Genomic DNA, 18978 nt, shown 5'->3' on the forward strand with positions numbered 1-18978 from the left:
GTACAGCTGACGACGGCATCGCAACCCGAGACCATGGCACATGCATAGGATAGTGGTATTTATTTTCTTAGACTTAGGCTAGAATAGGATGTTTTTAACTTAAACGCTTATTTATTTTTATTTAGTCTTTTGTTGTGTCGTTTTAAAGATGTTTTCGAAACACGCAAGTCCATGGCTGTGTTTTAAGATAAATGTTATGTTTTATGGAATTTAAATGAAGTCTTCCGCATTCAATATTTATGGTACGAGGGTGACACTTCCTTTGAACGGCTACAACCACTACACATTTATACGGTGCCTAGATGTATATTCGAAATTCTAACTATTTTTGGGTTCCAAATGCTACAACCACTACACTAGAATTCCATGTAGCCTAACTATTTTTCACAGTTGTACCCTATTGTCCATTTTAAAGGTGGTTGTACCCGACTCGAAATGTGCTGACTTGGTCAACCCATCTACAATTACTCGTATCATAGTATATTCCTTGAATGGGTAGTCCTACTATAAATCCATAACTATATTCTCTCATTTCCATTTTATCATGCTTAAGGGTTGCATTACTCCTCCCATTCTTTATCTAGATGCCTTGACCTACCGACAAATAAACACTTAATTACAAATTATGTTATGTCCTTCATGCCACGCCACAAAAAATGTTCTTTCAAATTCTGATACATCTTATTACAAATTATGTTGTCCTTCATGGCACGCATAGTCGCCCTTGGCATAACAATCTATCGTTAGATGATTTAGAGAAATTGTCGGATGGTTTTGCCGTAAGTTGATCTAAAATCTTGGTTAATCTAGGATCTCCTTTTGGAGAATCAATGATGTGGTGTCAGAGACGCTAGCCTGACCAGGCCCAGGAGGTGTACAAACCGCATTTTGGGTCCATATTCGCACGTCTAGGTCATGTGTAGAATAGTAAATACACATTCGATGACCCAGATTGGAAAGTCGCCTAAGATAATACATTTTAAATGATAAGTCTCATTTATATTATATGTGTGCATTCTGTAACCCGAATAGTAGAGTCATTACAAAACACTGTTACTTTTATATTTTAGGTAAAGACAAGACACTCTTATACGTTTGACGACCATATTACATTAAAGACCATGGAACTTGAATAAGGTAGTTGTTTTTTTTTTTTTTTTTTTTTTTTTTTTTTTTTTTTTTTTTTNCTCTTTTAATACTTTCCTCATAAATGAAACAAGGACAAGTAGGGAAGGGAAAGCGAGTTGAATTATTAAAGGCCCTTTAGATAGAAGTCTCACACACCACACATTTGGTTTGAAGGCTGTTCAGATCAGATCAGACCAAACCCATGATGCTTTCTTCTGGTTCTTCAACTGGTAAATGGAAATTCAATGTGTTCTTGAGCTTCAGAGGCGAAGACACCCGTTTTGGCTTCACAGACCGTCTCTACAAAGCCTTAATACACAAAGGAATCTCCACCTTCAGAGACGAAGACGAGATCGAAGAAGGCAAAGACATTTCTACCGATCTGTCGGCCGCCATTGAAGCGTCCAGAATCGCGCTCATTGTGGTTTCAGAAAACTACGCTTCTTCGAGGTGGTGCCTTGAGGAGCTGAGTAAGATCTTTGAATGCCACCACCGGCTTGGGATGACCGTTTTGCCAATCTTTTATAAAGTGGATCCTTCTCATGTTCGGAACCAGACAGGAACATTTGCAGAGTCTTTTGCTAAACACGAACTCAGATTTGGAGAACATAACCCCAACATCCAAAAATGGAGGCACCTTCTTACCAACCTCGCCAACCTCAAGGCTTGGCTTTTGGAACCTGGGTAACAAACAATTTCATCCTTTTTTGGTGTCTTCTTCATTAATTATAATTGATATTCTTCCTATAAATATAATTTTTTTTTTTTTTTTAATTTAACAAAGGTTAAGTATGGTGGATAGTTGGTAAAGTTTATGTTTAAGCAAGTTCATGATAGTGTCATTTCCAGTTGGTCTAAAAGATTTTTTTTAATCCAACTAAATCAGACTCCTATTTTTATATGATGGTGTCATTTTTTTTTTTAATAATAAATGGGATGGGAAGATTTGAATCAAGATGTGAAGATAGGTAGTACATGTTAATTACGGTTAAGCTATACTCACTTATTGATTAGCCATAATTACTAATCAATGTATATTATGATTTACTATAACACTACTTATTTACTTGTGCTCCATTCTCTTGGGCTTAGGACACATGAATCAAAGGTCATCGAAGAAATCACGACGGTTCTATGGAAGAGAATCAAACCGACCTTGAGAGTCACTCAAGAACACCAACTAGTTGGAATCAATTCTAAACTAACCAAACTTTCTTCTCTTTTGAACTCGAACTCAGATGAGGATGTGATATGGATAGGAATTCATGGAATGGGTGGCATTGGTAAGACGACATTAGCTAGGGTTTGTTACGAGCGAATTCGCGACAAATTCGAAGCTCATTGCTTCGTCTCCAACGTTCAAGAGAAATTTGAAACCTCTGGTCTTCCATATTTACAAAGCCAACTCCTTTCAAGGATGTTTTCAATTGAAAACAAAGACATTGGAGACGTTGAAGAAGGCATTGCTATGATAAACCAAGCGGTGTTTCAAAAAAAGATTCTTCTTGTCCTAGATGACGTGAATTGTTCAGACCAAATCATGGGATTGATTCCAAACAAAAACTCTTTTGGAAATGGCAGTAGAATCATCATCACAACAAGAAATGCAGATTTACTTTCAAACGAGTTTGAAGTGAAAAGAATGTTCAAAATGGTAGAACTTACAAACGAGGAAGCCCTTCAACTCCTTAATTTGAGTGCTTGTCCAAAACAAGATTGCTTAGAACACTCCAAGAACATTGTCAAGATTGTGGGAGGCCACCCTCTTGCACTCAAATTATTGGGATCATCTCTAAGAAACAAAGATTTGAAGGTGTGGAAGTATGTGATAGAGGAGCTTAAAGGAGGTGGGAATATTCATGACAAAGTTTTTAAGTGTCTTAAAGTGAGTTATGATGGGTTGGATGAGTGGGAGAAAGAGATATTTCTAGACGTTGCTTGCTTCTTCAAAGGGAAGAGAAAAGAGCTTGTAGAAGAGATTCTAAATGGTTGTGGTTTCCATGCCAAAATAAGGGTTGAACTTCTCATTCAAAAATCTCTCTTAACTCTCTCGTATCACAATAAATTGATGATGCATGATTTATTGCAAGAAATGGGTCGGAAAATTGTTCGTCATAAACCTGTTCAAGATCGATTATGGCGCCAGAAAGATATTAAAAGCATGGTAAGATATATTGTCATCGGTTTAGGGTCTAGGGTTTACTTTCTAAATTTTTCAAAACATTAAAAAATCATTAACTTGATTTAGTATTTTGTGAATTCAGGTCGGAGAAGCATCGGTCGAAAGCATATTGTTCAAGTCGACAAGAAACGTTATGGAGTTTCCAATTTCGTTCTCAAGAATGCACCAACTAAGGCTGCTTAATTTTCACAATGTGAGGCTGAAAAATGAGTTGGAATATTGCATTCCAAGTGAGTTAAGATATTTGAAGTGGAAAGGATATCCCTTGGAGATTTTGCTATTGAATTCTGAAGAATGTAAGCTTATTAAGCTTCACATGTGCCACAGCAATTTGAAGCAATTTTGGCATGGAGAAAAGGTAACAATCTTATATAATATGTATTATATATATTTTGAGATTTCACATCGGTTGAAGAGAAAAACAAAATACCTTTTATAAGGGTATGAAAACCTCTCCTAGCAGACGCGTTTTAAAAACCTTGAGAGGAAGCCCGAAAAAGAAATCCCAAAGAGGATAATATCTGTTAGTAGTGGGTGTGAGCCATTACAAATGGTATCAGAGCCAGACACCGGGCAATATGCCAACGAAGAGGCTGTTCCTCGAAAAGGGTAGACACAAGGCGGTGTGCCAGTAAGAACGCTGGACCTCGAAGGGAGGTGGATTGTAGATCCCACATCGGTTGAGAAGGAGAATGAAACACCCTTTATAAGAGTGTGGAAATCTCTCCCTAACCGACGTATTTTAAAAACGTTGAGGGGAAGCTTGAAAGGCAAAGCCTAAAACAAATCTTCTAGCGGTGGGTTTAGTTAAATTGATATCAATCTTTACTCTTTGACAGCATTTGGAGGAGCTAAAGTATATCAAACTCAATCATTCACGGAAGTTATTCAAAACTCCAAACTTCGAAACTATTCCAAATCTCACAAGATTAGAGCTTGAAGGTTGTATAAGTTTGGTCAATATTCATCCAACAATTTTCACTGCAAAAAAACTCACTTTTTTGAGTTTGAAAGATTGCATCAATCTCACCAATTTTCCANAGAAATCCCAAAGAGGATAATATCTGTTAGTAGTGGGTGTGAGCCATTACAAATGGTATCAGAGCCAGACACCGGGCAATATGCCAACGAAGAGGCTGTTCCTCGAAAAGGGTAGACACAAGGCGGTGTGCCAGTAAGAACGCTGGACCTCGAAGGGAGGTGGATTGTAGATCCCACATCGGTTGAGAAGGAGAATGAAACACCCTTTATAAGAGTGTGGAAATCTCTCCCTAACCGACGTATTTTAAAAACGTTGAGGGGAAGCTTGAAAGGCAAAGCCTAAAACAAATCTTCTAGCGGTGGGTTTAGTTAAATTGATATCAATCTTTACTCTTTGACAGCATTTGGAGGAGCTAAAGTATATCAAACTCAATCATTCACGGAAGTTATTCAAAACTCCAAACTTCGAAACTATTCCAAATCTCACAAGATTAGAGCTTGAAGGTTGTATAAGTTTGGTCAATATTCATCCAACAATTTTCACTGCAAAAAAACTCACTTTTTTGAGTTTGAAAGATTGCATCAATCTCACCAATTTTCCACCCCAAATTAACATCAAAGCTCTTGAAATTTTGATTCTCAATGGCTGTTCAAAGCTTAAGAAGATCCCAGAATTTTCAGGCAACACAAGTATATTACTCGAACTCCATTTGGATGGAACCTCCATATCAAGCCTACCTTCATCAATAGCCATCTTAGATCACCTAACGGTGCTGAGCTTAACCAATTGTAAAAATCTTATCAACATTTCAAATGCGTTGGATAAGATCACATCTCTCAAAAGCTTAAATCTTTCGGGATGTTCGAAGCTTGGAAATAGAAAACGAAAGCGGGGCGACGTCGAAACGGTGGAGTTCGACGTGAGACGAACGACACGAAGAACGGACGACGGAGACAATATCTTTCGAAAGATTATTCTTTGGTTATGCAAAGCTCCAACAAGTGGCATTTTTGGGATACCATCACTGGCCGGTTTGTATTCTCTTACAAGGCTAAATTTGAGTGATTGCAAGCTTGAGGAAGTCCCGGAAGGGATCGAGTGTTTGGTGTCGTTGGTGCATCTGAATTTGTCTCGAAATAATTTCTCTCATCTTCCTACAAGCATTTCTCGACTCCATAACTTGAAAAGATTGAACGTAAACGAGTGCGAAAAGCTTCTTCATTTCCCAAAGCTACCACCAAGGATCTTAAGGTTGATGTCAAAGGGCTGCATTTCATTGAAAGATTTTCTAGACATTTCAAAAGTTGACCATTCATATTTCATGATAGAAATGAATCTTATGAATTGCTTCCAATGGGTTGACAACAAAGAGCTCCATAAATTGATCACTTCTTGGATGCAAAAGATGCTCTTTCGAAAAGGACCCTTCAACATTTTGGTTCCCGGGTGCGAGATCCCCGATTGGTTCACAACGAAAAAAATGGGATCTTCGATATGCGTCGAGTGGGATCATGATGCACCAAACGCCAACATGGTTCGCTTTGCACTCTGTGTCATTTGTGGACCGAGCAACAAAAAAGACATCATCGATGTTCCCTTCATTATTTTTGCATCGGTGACTGGAAAAGACCATAACGACCCAAATTTGAACAATGGAGATCTTATTGTTGGTGCATTCAATGTTTCAGGGATGAAGAAGTTAGACCATATTTGGATGTTCGTCTTGCCTCGAACTACGACTCTGACAAGAAAGATTCGCAACTGTAAAGAGATTGAGTTTCGATTCGTGCTCCAATTTAATTACAATCAAACTGTTATCCCAAATGTCGAATTAAAAAAGTGTGGAGTTGGTTTGATAAATATGGAAGAAGAGAGTGAAGCCATGAAAAGGTATGCTTCGTATATTATTGTAAAGAACAGAATGAAGTCACTATTGAAGTATTGATAGATTATTTACCATGGCTATCATATGTTTAACCCTTTGTAATATCATTTTCTTCTCCATCAATATCGTGAATGATATAAGTGTGACGTGATTTAGATTTCCTTTTCAACTAAACGAAGGTTATCATGTGTGTCGTGTTATAAGTGTAATATCATTTTCTTATCTTCGATATATGTTACATTAATTATTAAAATTTCATAAAACTCAAATATCAAATACTCATAAGTCATAACTCATCACTAATATTTGTTACCTTGGGTTGTAACCCTATTTTTGAGCTGGTTAGGTTGACTTAAACAAAAAAATGATCAACTTTCCAATTAACCCAAATTTTTCGAGTTTTCCAAACATTCAATCCAACCTAAATTTAAAAAAAAAAAAAAAANTGAGTTAGTTAGATTATTTGATCATACCAATACATTCCATGTTTTTCTTTTCGAGCCCCTCGGAAGGAGCCTTGTTCGCCGTCCACCTAAGTTGCGCAGGAAAGGCCCAAAGCCAAGCTTAGGGAATAGTGAAGCTTCATAGGGTCTTTCTGTCTAGGTGCAGGTAGTCCGCATCTTCACAGACATGCCTATTTCACCGAGGCTCTCTCTGAGACAGTGTCCAAATCGTTACGCCTTTCGTGCGGGTCGAAGCTTACCCGACAAGGAATTTCGCTACCTTTAGGTCGTAACTATTCTTTTTTATATTTTTCAAAAAAAAGTTCCCCAAAAGTTGTTGTACTATATAATTCCCCTATAAATAATTCCGATGTTTGAATCGAAAATTGAAAAAAAAAATACTTGAATCATGCACAAAGAGACCAAATCCATAACTTCAACGTCCAAAATGGAGAACGAATTCATGTTTATGCAAAAGTTTACACCACTTTTGTCGAAGTGTTTTAATTGAAATTTCTTTGGTTGAACACAGCTCTTTGTGGGAAACATTCGCAATCTTTATTAAGATCAATCGAGAATAGATTATAAGACACTCTATAGAAACTTCTACACTCTATTGTACTTTGAATTTCTTGGGATGAAAACGTTGCAGGGTGGAGGGTATTTATAGAATAAACTAGATAATTTATTTCTAAAACATCTAATCATTTATTCCTAAGATATCAAAATCTTCTTCCTAAAATACCTAAATTGTTTTCCTAAAATACATAGACAACGAGATCAAACATAAGCAGAGTATCTATGTTGAGCTGACAACGAAAGCCCTCATATTTGTCAGTATTCAGTCATCTTGTAAACAAGTTTGCCACTTGGTCATTCGTATTCTTCCTTCAAGATGTTCTCTAATAAAATGGTAATGCACCTCTACATGCTTTGTTCTAGCAGAACCTCTCAAATTTTCTGCTAGATAAACCACAGATTGGTTGTCACAATGAAGTGATACCCGATAGTTAACTTTCTAGTATAACTCCTCTATTAAGAGTTTTAGTTTGTACTTTCTTGAGTTGCTCCAGTCGCTGCTCTATACTCTGCTTCTGTTGTTGACAATGATAATGTTGGTTGTCTTTTGTTACACCAAGAAATTGTTCCCGAACCAAGCTTGAACACATACCCAGTACTTGATCTTTGGGTATCGTGATATTCTACATAGTCAGCATCATGGTATCAAGCTAGCTTTGACATATCGCAAGATCTGTCGAGTCGACAGTCGCATTTAAATTAGGCTTCTTCGAATTTTGCATGTAACGACTAATGACTTCAACTCCATTTTCAAATCTCTTTAGTTGGTTCAGGTAGATCTCCTGATCTCATTCTCTATGCAAGAAATCATTCTTCACATCCATCTGCCATAATTTTTAATCTTTACTTAATGCAAGTGCTGGATCAACATGTACGATAGTGATTTTCGCCATTAGACTAATCATAGTCTAGTCCATACTGTTGAGAAAACCCTTAAACTACAAGTTGAGTCTTGTACCTCTCGGTCAATTCATCTTGGGGATGCTTTATTTTGTAAATCCACTTGCAAAAGATGGGTTTGCAAAAGATGGGTTTGACATCTTCTAGTCTTGGCACAATTTCACATATTTGATTTTGCTCCAATGCTATAAATTCATCCTCCATTGCCTTCTGCCAAGCAATATTTTGTGATGCTTCTTCATAAGTCTCTAGTTCTTCAACTTTGTCTTCTATAATAGTTGTATTGACATACTTTGGATTTGATTTTTGGATTCTTTCTTACTGTCTAAGTTGTTGAGGTGTTATTTCCTTTTCACTAGGTTCGCTTGGTTGAGTCACTTCTTGTCTACCAACATCAATGTCACTTGGATCTTTTGGCACATCAACACTTGAGCAAATATGTACGGTTTGCTCTCCCATCTTTTGTGGAAGAATTTTTTCAATGTTGTCCAAGTCTTGTAATACTTCCTTCTCTGAGAACCACCCTACTTCCATTACATCACTCTGATCATCAGCCAGGTGGTTTGAACATTCTGAATCAATGATCCAGTCATCTTCGTAACCAAAATGCTCTCTCATCATCGTCATGAGTGCTAGCTTATCTTTTTTTTATGGAACATAGTGTCTCTACATCTCATTCATCCTCCATCTCTTTTTTTGGAGGTTGTCACATTACTTTCGACAGACTTTTTCCTTGACCAACAATCCCTAGACATGTGGCCCCTCTTCCCACCATTGTAGCAAATACCTTCAAATCTATTTCCTTGAGAACTCTTGTTGTCGTTCTTCTAAGCTCTTCAAGGTTGTGCAGTTCCTTGGTGACTTCTTCCTTTGTCACCATTAATGTATCCACGTTTGGTAAATGACTTATTGTTACTCCGACTTTCACTTGTATAGAGTGCTTCTTCTTCAAACTTTAATGTGATATCTCCCATTTGCTTAGTTATGTCCTTTTGGCTCGCTAACAAATTTTCAAACTTTACAAATGATGGTTGAGCATGTCATCCTTATACATCAATAACGAAATTTCTATATTCCGTCGCAATCCATGGATAATGATCCTCTCTTCATTCGAGTTTCTCCAATAACAAACTTCGGATCTAGTTTAATAATCTCCCAATAGATCAACTTGACCCTATCGAAGTACTAAGCAATAGGCATGTCATGTTATGAAATTGATAACAACTCATTCTCTAAAAGTTGTAGTCTCGTATCGTTCTTCTTTGAGACCAGCATCACCAACGTGTCTCATGCTTCTTTCGGTGTCTTGTCATCCCAAATGTGTTCGAACATCTCTTCTGCAGTTGTGGTCTTCAAGACAAACATTATTTTGTCTGTTTTGATTCTCCATTTACGCAAGGTGCCATTAGAATCCTCCTCAGTTTCATTCCCACCAACGGCCTCCCAAAGGTATCATCTTAGCAGATAGGATATCATGCATGTTGCCCACGTGTTGTAATTGTTGTTGTTGAGTTTCTTAATTTCTCCAACGATTTGGAAATCACCCATCACATTGGTTATACCTCAATAATACCAAATAAGTCTTTTTCGACTCAAAACTTACAGAGTCATGGATTACTCATGATACAAAGAAACTCACCCACTAATAATCTCAAAAATTGATGTGGAAGATCAGATAGAGTTGCAACCACATAGCATAGTAAGAATTTCAGGAGATCAAACAACCTACACCAACTTCGCTCAGATACCAGATTGTTGAACACAACTCTTTGTGGGAAACACTCTCAACCATCTATAAAAACTACTACACTATGGTGTACTTGTAATTTCTTGGTATGAAAACCTTAGTAGAGTGGAGGGTATTTAGAGGAGCGACCACATAATTTACTAAATATCTAATCATTTATTCTTAAAATAGAGGGACTAGATAATTTACTAAATATCTAATCATTTATTCTTAAAATAACAAATCATTTATTCTTAAAGTACCAAAATGTTTTTTTTTTTTTTAAGTACCTCAATCATTTTTCCAACGTATCTAGTTATATTTATAGACAAAGAACTCTTATAATTGACCGTCTTGAGTTAGTGATGATATTTTAACATTTTTAGCTAAATTCAAATATATATATATATATGAACTATTTCTTTTTGTTTTATAAATTTTGATTTAAAATTTAAAAAATATTTCTAAAATTTAACATCTTGATTTCATTTGTTTAAATATTTCTTTTTCATTTGTTTGATTTTTGTAAAAAACAAATGATGTTTTTGACCTTTGGATTCATTGTTTTTTGGTTGCATAACCATAACTATTGATTCACCCATTAATTTATTAATTTTATATTTTGTTTTACTTGGGTAAACAATGATTGGATCAACAAACCATTAACAGTTTCTATTCAAAAATAAAAAATATACATTAAAAAGTTTTTTTAAAATGATTATTTTTTATAAAAATAATAATAGAGAAAATTCTCTCCCCGACAAGGATTGAAGGAAAGACTTCTCCATCCCGACCCATGGGCGGTAGCAGCCACTCGGGAACAAAACACGCACATGCTTATCGTTACATTTCAATGTATTCACAAAAAAAATAATAATAATAAAGATGTATCTCACTTCCCAGCTTTTCAAAAGGTTCTGCCCATGCCCATGAACAAGCATCTTGAACTCACGATCAACATGAGCTCGAGATTTCCTTTGTAATTCCACAACGAGCATAGCCCTCCTGTTTCTACTATAGGAAAAGCATTTCTAATTACAAGTATGAGGAATATGCTAGAAATGTAATCCTCTTTAGACAAGAAACCACAAGAAACCACCTGATATTTCACCATTCATTTCCAAGCTCCATATTTTCATCAGATTACCACGAGTCTTCACCGCCCACTCTTATTCAAAACTATATATATGTTATGAATCACGGATCTTTACAATGGTATGATATTGTTCACTTTGAGAGCTTGGAAGCATAAGCTCTCAAGGCTTTGTTTTGGGCTTTCTCAAAAGGCCTCATACCAATAGAGACGTATTCCTTACTTTATAAATTTCATGATCATTCCCTAAATTAGTCAATGTGCGACTCCCACTCAACAATCCTCCCCTCGAACAAAGAAACACTATAGAGCCTCTCCTGAGGCCTATGAAGCCCTCGAATAGTCTCCCATTCATCGAGGCTCGACTCCTCTAGAGAACTTGAACAAAGTACGCCCCATTTGTTCTACACTTGAGTCACTTTTGACTACACCTTTGAGACTCACAACTTCTTTGTTTGACATTTGAGGATTTTATGGACATGGCTAAGTTAAGAGCATGGCTCTAATACCATGTTTAGAATCACGGATCTCCACAATGGTATGATATTGTCCACTTTTGAGTGCATAAGCTCTTATGGTTTTGGTTTGCTTCCCCAAAAGTCCTCGTACCAATGGAGATGTATTCCTTAATTATAAACTCATGATCATTTCCTAAATTAGCCAACGTGGGACTCCTTCCCAACAATCCTCCCCTCGAACAAAGTACACTATAGAGCTCCCTCGAGGCCTTTGGAGCCCTCGAACAGCCTCCCTTTAATCGAGACTCGACTCCTTCTCCAAACAAAGTACACCCTTTGTTCGACACTTGGTTAAGGGCATGGCTCTAATACCATATTTGAAATCACAGATCCCCACAATGGTATGATATTGTCCACTTTGAGCATAAGCTCTCACGGCTATGCTTTGGACTTCCCCAAAAGATGTCATACCAATGGAGATGTATTCCTTACACATAAACCCATGATCATTCCCTGAATTAGCCAACGTGGGACTCCCTCCAACAATCCTCACCAATATATATATATATATATATATATATATATCATACTGAAACAAACTCTTAACATATGTATTTGAGGCTGTTCCACCTTTGTTTGAAAAAGATAATATAAAGTCTTTGAATTACCTATAGAACAAAGCAACAATCCTCACCAATATATATATATATATATATATATATATATCATACTGAAACAAACTCTTAACATATGTATTTGAGGCTGTTCCACCTTTGTTTGAAAAAGATAATATAAAGTCTTTGAATTACCTATAGAACAAAGCACTTAACCGATGTATAGTTCTCCACCAGTGTACTAAAGATTTCACTTAAAAATACTACTTGCTAACTAAAGCTATATGAGTATATCAAACTTCTCCTGAATCTTACAAGGCAGCCAAAGAAAGATTATTTATCATACATACGAACAAACGTGTATATCTTACATCAATACAGATTTCACAAGCAATGAAAAGAGTGGAATAAAAGTTAAGGAACAAATTCATATTATGATACAAAGAGCAGTAAAACTAATGGGCAACTACAGATAGGAACTTTGAGCTCAGATAAGAAAGGAGGCATTTAGATTCTTGAATTTTGATAGAAACCACTATAATGATCCTCTGAAAGAGCTGCCACTAGCCTGATCACCAAATGTTTTATCTACAATCTCACACAATAACAAATGGCTCTCAGAACTAGTCCTTCTCAAAGAAGTAAATTTTCAATCATTAATTTTTTTTTCAAAAGAAATTGCATCTTGAAAGTTTCAAACATGCAGTCTTAAAACGTAAGAACACAGGGGCAAGACAAACAAAAGGTAATCCGTGATAATGATTTTTCTCGTCTTCGAAATTATGCTTGCAGACAAATAATAAACTTTCTTTGTAATCGACTTTTAAATTTTGGTCATCTTTTCAAACATGTTCTCAAGAACTGATAACAAAGAAATTATTAACAAACAAGTGTAAGTTTAAAACAAACATATTCAAACAAAAATGCTGCAGCTGACAACTAGGTCTATAATAAATGCAATAAAAGCAGTCATGTGAGATCCCACGTCAGTTGGGAAGGAGAACGAAACATTATTTATAAGTGTGTGAAAACCTCTCCCTAGCAGACGTATTTTAAAAACCTTGAGGGGAAGCCTGAAAGGGGAAGCCCAAAAAGAACAATATCTGCTAGCGATAAGCTTGGGCTGTTACAAATGGTATTAGAGCTAGACACCGGGCGATGTGCCAACAAGGAGGCTGAGCCCCAAAGGGGGTGGACACAAAGAATGTGTCAACAAAGACATTGGTTTCCAAAGAGGGGTTGACTGGGGGGTCCCACATCGATTGGAGAAGGGAACGAGTATCAACGAGGACGCTGGGCCCCATAGGGGGGTAGATTGTGAGATCCTACATCAGTAGGAAAGGAGAACGAAACATTCTTTATAAGTGTGTGAAAACCTCTCCCTAGCAAACATGTTTTAAAAACCTTGAGGGGAAGCCTAAAAGAAAAATCTCAAAGAAGACAATATCTGCTAGCAGTGGCCTTGGGCCGTCAATTCTCATTTTGGAACTTGACATTAATTTTTTTTTTTTTTTTTCAGCAAATGTGTATTTTTCTAGATACTTTTGTTCATTATATTGAGGGGGCAGGCAATGACAGGCCATGATATCTTAATTTTAACCTACCAAGTATTTCAGTTCAGGAATGCCCAAAGGCAGAAATGACAATAAACTCAAACCAAAATGCTTTGGCGTTCATGTAGCTTAGCTTCACTTCACTGAAATGTCAGTTGAAAATTTTACGCTATAGGAAAGGGCAATGGAGGGATCTCTAGCCATTGAAACCATTCTACCTTATTTCTACCTTAGAGCCTTTGAAAGTTGGTACAATAAGAACTTTTTATATAAAAGGAAGCCTATCGATCTAGTATTCAGCCCGTCAGACTGCATGAGAATCTTCCTAGGTTTTTCCAACTTCCACTCAATCCCCATGAAAAGCTCTTAGATTAGAAGGCTTGTTCGGTTCGTTATACACTGGATTTAGGGGAGTCCTTATTTGATTTTCAGTATAGCTTAGCTTATTTAGTCAATGCTAGTATATACAAACACTTCTAGTTAACATGAACCAATCTCAGAAAGGGGGAATATATAATAAAAGCATCCCCAATAATTGCAGACATTGATATATTTATACATTGGCTCAAGTAAATATTCAACATATACAAACAAAAGGCTATTACTTTCAGTCACCGTGAAAAGAATCATTTATACTTTGATATATATTAAACAGGAATTAAAGAAATTCTGATATTTTAACAACATCGATTACAATACTTCAATTTTCAATTAGTGTAATGACTATTACGACAGCCAAATCATATGCACACGTGCACCTACAAAATGACTGTATTGAATAACACAGACCAGCATGCTCCATAGCAAATATCATATCATTTTCCACTAACCCTTCTGCATCCATCTAAGAGATTCAGCTTTGCCTAAAACTTAAATTAAACTTGAGATTAACCAAAATGGAAGGCACTAGCTGCCTTAGTTCAAAAGTTCGTGAGGAGGATAGTATACTGGATAACTCGTATCATGGCGACGTGATTAAGTTTGGTAAAAGCTATCCAAAGTTGTCCTAGAATATCGCTGACTGTACTCGTTATTATAGTTGTCCAAATGAAATCCATACCCATTATATTGGTTAACTAAACCAGGGTGAAGAAGAGCTGAATAAAAGAAAAAAAAATTTGTTTAACCCATGTGGGAAAGACCAAGAAAGTAAAAAAAAAAACACACAATTCCTTAGCAAAACTAACTAAGAAAATACAAAAATAAAGGAAAATCACCTTCTCGATGGTTCTCAGGGTACGCTGAAAACCTGCACGACGTTGACAAGCGATTCGAATACTGAGATGTTTCATTGGAGTAATCTGAAACAATATGTGACCTCGATTTATGAGATATATTTGATGATGAACTAGGTGAAGGCTTGTCTTGCCCAGATACCTGTTTGAACAAAGTCAAAAGCTAAGTCATTCCCATAACTTAATCACTCCCCACACAATCAAAACTGATACAAGAAGATTGCACACTCATCTGATAATACAATTGGAAGTATGAGACTTCACAGTACAGTCATATATCAAATGAAATCATCGATAATAAATATACGATTGGAAAAGGAATCTTTATATAACTATCTTGTTCTTCTTATATTGTTCCTATTTTTTCCAAAATCAGATTAAAAGATTATTTTTAATATATGAAATTATATAGTTAAACTTGTTTTGGTTTTCTAATAATGTTTTAGTATCTAACTTAATTCTCCAAACTTCAATATGCTTTTCTGTTGCCCAAAGACTCCCATCCCTTTCTTGGTTGGACCAACCCAATCGGCGATTTCTGACAAGTCTTTCTTCATTTTTCGAGCAAGAAGCGGAACTACAGGGATGAAATGAAAAGTGTTTCTTACGATTACACCCAACAGCCCACTTGAGCAATTTTGAGTTCGATTTATGGCAAACAAGGAATTTCCGGCAATAAGGATATCATAAACATAGTTTGACAATATTCTAATCTCACCATCCATTATTCGAGTTTCAATACAATGATCGTCGAAATTCATTCGAAATCCCATATCGCTAATAGCTTGATGAAACTTAAGGTACCATTGTCGGGAAGAAAGTTTCAAGTCATATAAAGAAAGACTTTCTTAGCTTGCAAACCTTATCTTCATGCCCAAGAACCTAAAAACCTGGCCTATTCACCAAAGTCATCAGTAATTGTAGTGAAGAGAGTAATTTATATCTTCCATTTTTTCAAGAATGTACCAACGCTCGTGTTCGTCCTCTAAAATTGGAAAGCCAATGGTTTACCAACCAAGTCGTATCAAAATTATAGTAATATAAAGTAAACTAGATTAAATTCATCATGATCCATGAATATCTTGGTTCTTCCCGTCAATTAATTATGATAACAAGGTTGCTTCTAATGCAAACTAGTTTTGTAAATAACAAGAATGAAATCATACAATTGGAATGTAATTTCTAAAGCTTCAAAGAAGTTAGCAATATACTACATAAAGCCTATGAAGGAAAATATTACAAGTCAATTAAAACTAAAATTTCAAATGCACCGCACATCTTAAAAGACCAGTAATATCTATATCCAAAAGTGAGTTACGAATCAAAACGCATAAAATAGAGGAAACAGAGTTGATCAAGAAAAGGCAATAAAAAAGAAACAAAGGAAACAATGAAGAATTTGCGTTGAGAAAGAAAAAAGTTACATACTGCAAACTTCAGGGTACGATTATGAAGAGTCACGAGACCAGAGAAAAGCTTAATAGCATAGTTGGTAATGTCCTCATTTTCATATTCTGCAAAAGCAAAACCCTTGGGTTTTCCAGATTCCTTGTCCCGAGGAATGTGCAAGTCTACTACCCGCCCAGCTTGGATTAGAATGTCATAAAGAACCTTGTCGCTTACCCTTTCATCTAAATTACCTACAGAAAGTGGAGAAAGTAACAAAATCAGACTCAGAAGCCTACATAAGCAGATCAAAGATGACGGGGAAAGTGAAAATTAGGATTGAACGGTTTGGAACGGAATCACAGATCTCCACAATGGTATGATATTGTCCACTTTGAATATATGCTCTCATGGCTTTGCTTTGGGCTTCCCCCGAAGGCCTCATACCAATGGAGATGTATTCCTTACTTATAAACCCATGATCAATCCTCTAACTTATAAACCTATGATCAATCCTCTAAATTAGCCAATGTGAGTCTCCCTCCCAATAATCATCAACAATCTTCCCCTTGAACAAAGTACACCATAGAGCCTCCCCTGAGGTCTATGTAGCACTCGAAAGGCTCCCCTTCTTAATCGAGGCTCAACTCCTTTCCCTGGAGCCCTCAAACAAAGTACACCCTTTGTTTGACACATGAGTCATTTTTTACCACACCTTCGAGGCTAGAAATTTCTTTGTTCGACACTTGAGGATTCTATTGACATGGCTAAATTAAGGGAATGACTCTGATACCATGTTAGGAATCACGGATCTCCACAATAGTATAATATTGTCCACTTTGAGCATAAGCTCTCATGGCTTTGCTTTGGGCTTCCCCAAAAGGCCTCGTACCAATGGAGATGTATTCTCTCTCAACAATCCTCCTCTCAAATAAAGTACACCATAGAGCCTCCCCTGAGGTCTATGTAGCCCTCAAACAACCTCCCCTTAATCGAGACTCGACTCCTTTCTCTGGAGCCCTCAAACAAAGGTACACACTTTGTTCAACATATGAGTCACTTTCAACCACACCTTCGATGCTAGCAATTTCTTTGTTCGACACTAGAGGATTCTATTGGCAGGGCTAAATTAAGAGCATGGCTCCGATACCATGTTAGGAATCACATATCTCCACAATGGTATGATATTGTCTACTTTGAGCATATGCTCTCAGGCTTTGCTTTGGGCTTCCCCAAAAAGTCTCGTATCAATGAAGATAGTATTCCTTACTTCTAAACTCATGATCATCCTCTAAATTAGTCAATGTGAGACTCTCCCAACAATCCTCAATATTGAACCAGTTAAGCAAAAAACACGAAGATAATCTAAGAGATCTAAAGTTCAACTTCCAACCCTCGCCACCCAGAGGCAGCAAATCTAGTAAGCCAATATAAACAGAAATCAAACATAGTTCCAACAGAAGGAAAAAGTTGAGGAGGAAGAAATCCAGCAAACAATCAAATTCTTTCAGTTCAAGTATGAACCCGCCATTAAAAATCTAAACAGAGCTCCGCAAGAGAATCAACAAATATGATTAAATTAAACACAATTCTTATACATCAACCACACAAAACTTCACGGAAGTAACAACATCAAGATTAAAACGCAAACGAAAAAGTTCAACGAATTAGGGTAGAGAAAACACGAATAAAGACGGATTGAGACAACAATAAACATACCTACGTAAAGGGTGCAGCGATTTGATGATCTTCCGGACATGATTGGTCTGCAAGTTCAGATGCAAATCGGGAAGCCAAATTTTCAGACGGCAAAAGGAAAAGGGAAGGATGGTGAAGTCAAAGAGCCAATTGACCTTCTCAATCTCATTATAGCTTTGATTTTGCCGCGTCGATTTCAACTTTGCTAATGGCGTCTGTATTGCAGCCGCAAATCTCTCGATTCTTGCACCGGGAAAAGGAACCCTTCGAGTAATTGATTTATTTACAGTTGGAATTAGAAACGAAAAAAGAAAAAAAAACGATATTTCGGATTAGATTTACAAAAATTCCAACGNTTTTTTTTTTTTGTTAGAAGTAAAAAAATAAAAAAAAGATTAATTAATAAAAAAAAATCATCTAAAAAATACTTTTTAAAATTTTAAAAGTTTTAATAATTTCTTATTCAATTTTTTTTTATAGTATTTTAACAATATATTAAAACTTTAGTTTCATTAATATTTTTATCGTTTAAAAAAATATCCATGAAATTTTAAAAGTATTATTAATCCCTTTTGTCTTTATAAAAAAAAATTTAAAAAATTTCTTGTTGTCAATGTTGTTAGATGAACACGATCCTCCCGATCCTTCCCTCGAACAAAGTACACCATAGAACCTCCCCTAAGGTCTATAGACCCTCGAACACAATACTCCCCTTAATTGAGGCTTGACTCCTTTCTTTGGAGTACTCGAACAAAGTACACTCCCAACAATCATCCCCTCGAACAAAGTACACCATAGTGCCTCCCCTAAGGTCTATGTAGCCCTCGAACAGTCTCCCCTTAATCAAGGCTCGACTCATTTCTCTAGAGCCCTTGAACAAAGTACACCCTTTGTTCAACGCTTGGATCACTTTTGACTACACCTTCGAACAGTCTCTCCTTAATCAAGGCTCGACTCATTTCTATAGAGCCCTTGAACAAAGTACACCCTTTGTTCGACGCTTGGATCACTTTTGACTACACCTTTGAAGCTAGCAATTTCTTTGTTCGACACTTGAGGATTCTATTGTCATGGCTAAATTAAGAGCATGACTTTGATACCATGTTAGGAATCATG

General features: G+C 36.4%; 2 protein-coding genes across 5 annotated transcripts; one reads left to right on the plus strand and one right to left on the minus strand.

Moving 5' to 3' along the window:
- The first annotated feature begins 1223 nt into the window (after positions 1–1223).
- On the plus strand, positions 1224–8702 carry LOC111796910 (TMV resistance protein N-like). Of its 3 annotated transcripts, XM_023679708.1 has the most exons (5): positions 1224–1812; positions 2221–3292; positions 3393–3668; positions 4150–4340; positions 4884–6363. In XM_023679708.1, exons 1-5 carry the CDS (start codon positions 1331–1333, stop codon positions 6235–6237), a joined length of 3375 nt encoding a protein of 1124 aa, XP_023535476.1. In that variant the 5' UTR covers positions 1224–1330; the 3' UTR covers positions 6238–6363. The 3 variants fall into 3 exon arrangements, with proteins under 3 accessions (XP_023535476.1, XP_023535477.1, XP_023535478.1); XM_023679709.1 differs by lacking the exons at positions 4150–4340; positions 4884–6363 and adding an exon at positions 8459–8702; XM_023679710.1 differs by lacking the exon at positions 4150–4340 and having other exon boundaries at positions 1226–1812; positions 5981–6064.
- Positions 8703–12301: 3599 nt separating this feature from the next.
- On the minus strand, positions 12302–18159 carry LOC111796936 (spliceosome-associated protein 49-like). Of its 2 annotated transcripts, none has more exons than XM_023679755.1 (4): positions 17884–18155; positions 16207–16418; positions 14761–14920; positions 12302–12578 (listed from the first exon to the last, which is right to left on the minus strand). In XM_023679755.1, exons 1-4 carry the CDS (start codon positions 17921–17923, stop codon positions 12526–12528), a joined length of 465 nt encoding a protein of 154 aa, XP_023535523.1. In that variant the 5' UTR covers positions 17924–18155; the 3' UTR covers positions 12302–12525. The 2 variants fall into 2 exon arrangements, with proteins under 2 accessions (XP_023535523.1, XP_023535522.1); XM_023679754.1 differs by lacking the exon at positions 12302–12578 and adding an exon at positions 13394–14640 and having other exon boundaries at positions 17884–18159.
- Positions 18160–18978: the final 819 nt, after the last annotated feature.

This window comes from Cucurbita pepo, chromosome LG06, assembly GCF_002806865.2.
Source record: "Cucurbita pepo subsp. pepo cultivar mu-cu-16 chromosome LG06, ASM280686v2, whole genome shotgun sequence".
In the NCBI taxonomy this organism is placed as follows: domain Eukaryota; kingdom Viridiplantae; phylum Streptophyta; class Magnoliopsida; order Cucurbitales; family Cucurbitaceae; genus Cucurbita; species Cucurbita pepo.

Bases quoted from the DNA above. Each gene is read 5' to 3' on its own strand.
- LOC111796936 (XM_023679754.1), bottom strand. From the start codon at position 17,923: ATGTCCGGAAGATCATCAAATCGCTGCACCCTTTACGTAG. The intron at 16,419-17,883 runs GTATGTTTATTG...CACTTTCTGTAG, and splicing joins TCGCTGCACCCTTTACGTAG to GTAATTTAGATGAAAGGGTA. The intron at 14,921-16,206 runs GTATGTAACTTT...TTGTTCAAACAG, and splicing joins ATCGTACCCTGAAGTTTGCA to GTATCTGGGCAAGACAAGCC.
- LOC111796910 (XM_023679708.1), top strand. From the start codon at position 1,331: ATGATGCTTTCTTCTGGTTCTTCAACTGGTAAATGGAAATTCAATGTG. The intron at 1,813-2,220 runs GTAACAAACAAT...TCTTGGGCTTAG, and splicing joins GCTTGGCTTTTGGAACCTGG to GACACATGAATCAAAGGTCA. The intron at 3,669-4,149 runs GTAACAATCTTA...ACTCTTTGACAG, and splicing joins AATTTTGGCATGGAGAAAAG to CATTTGGAGGAGCTAAAGTA.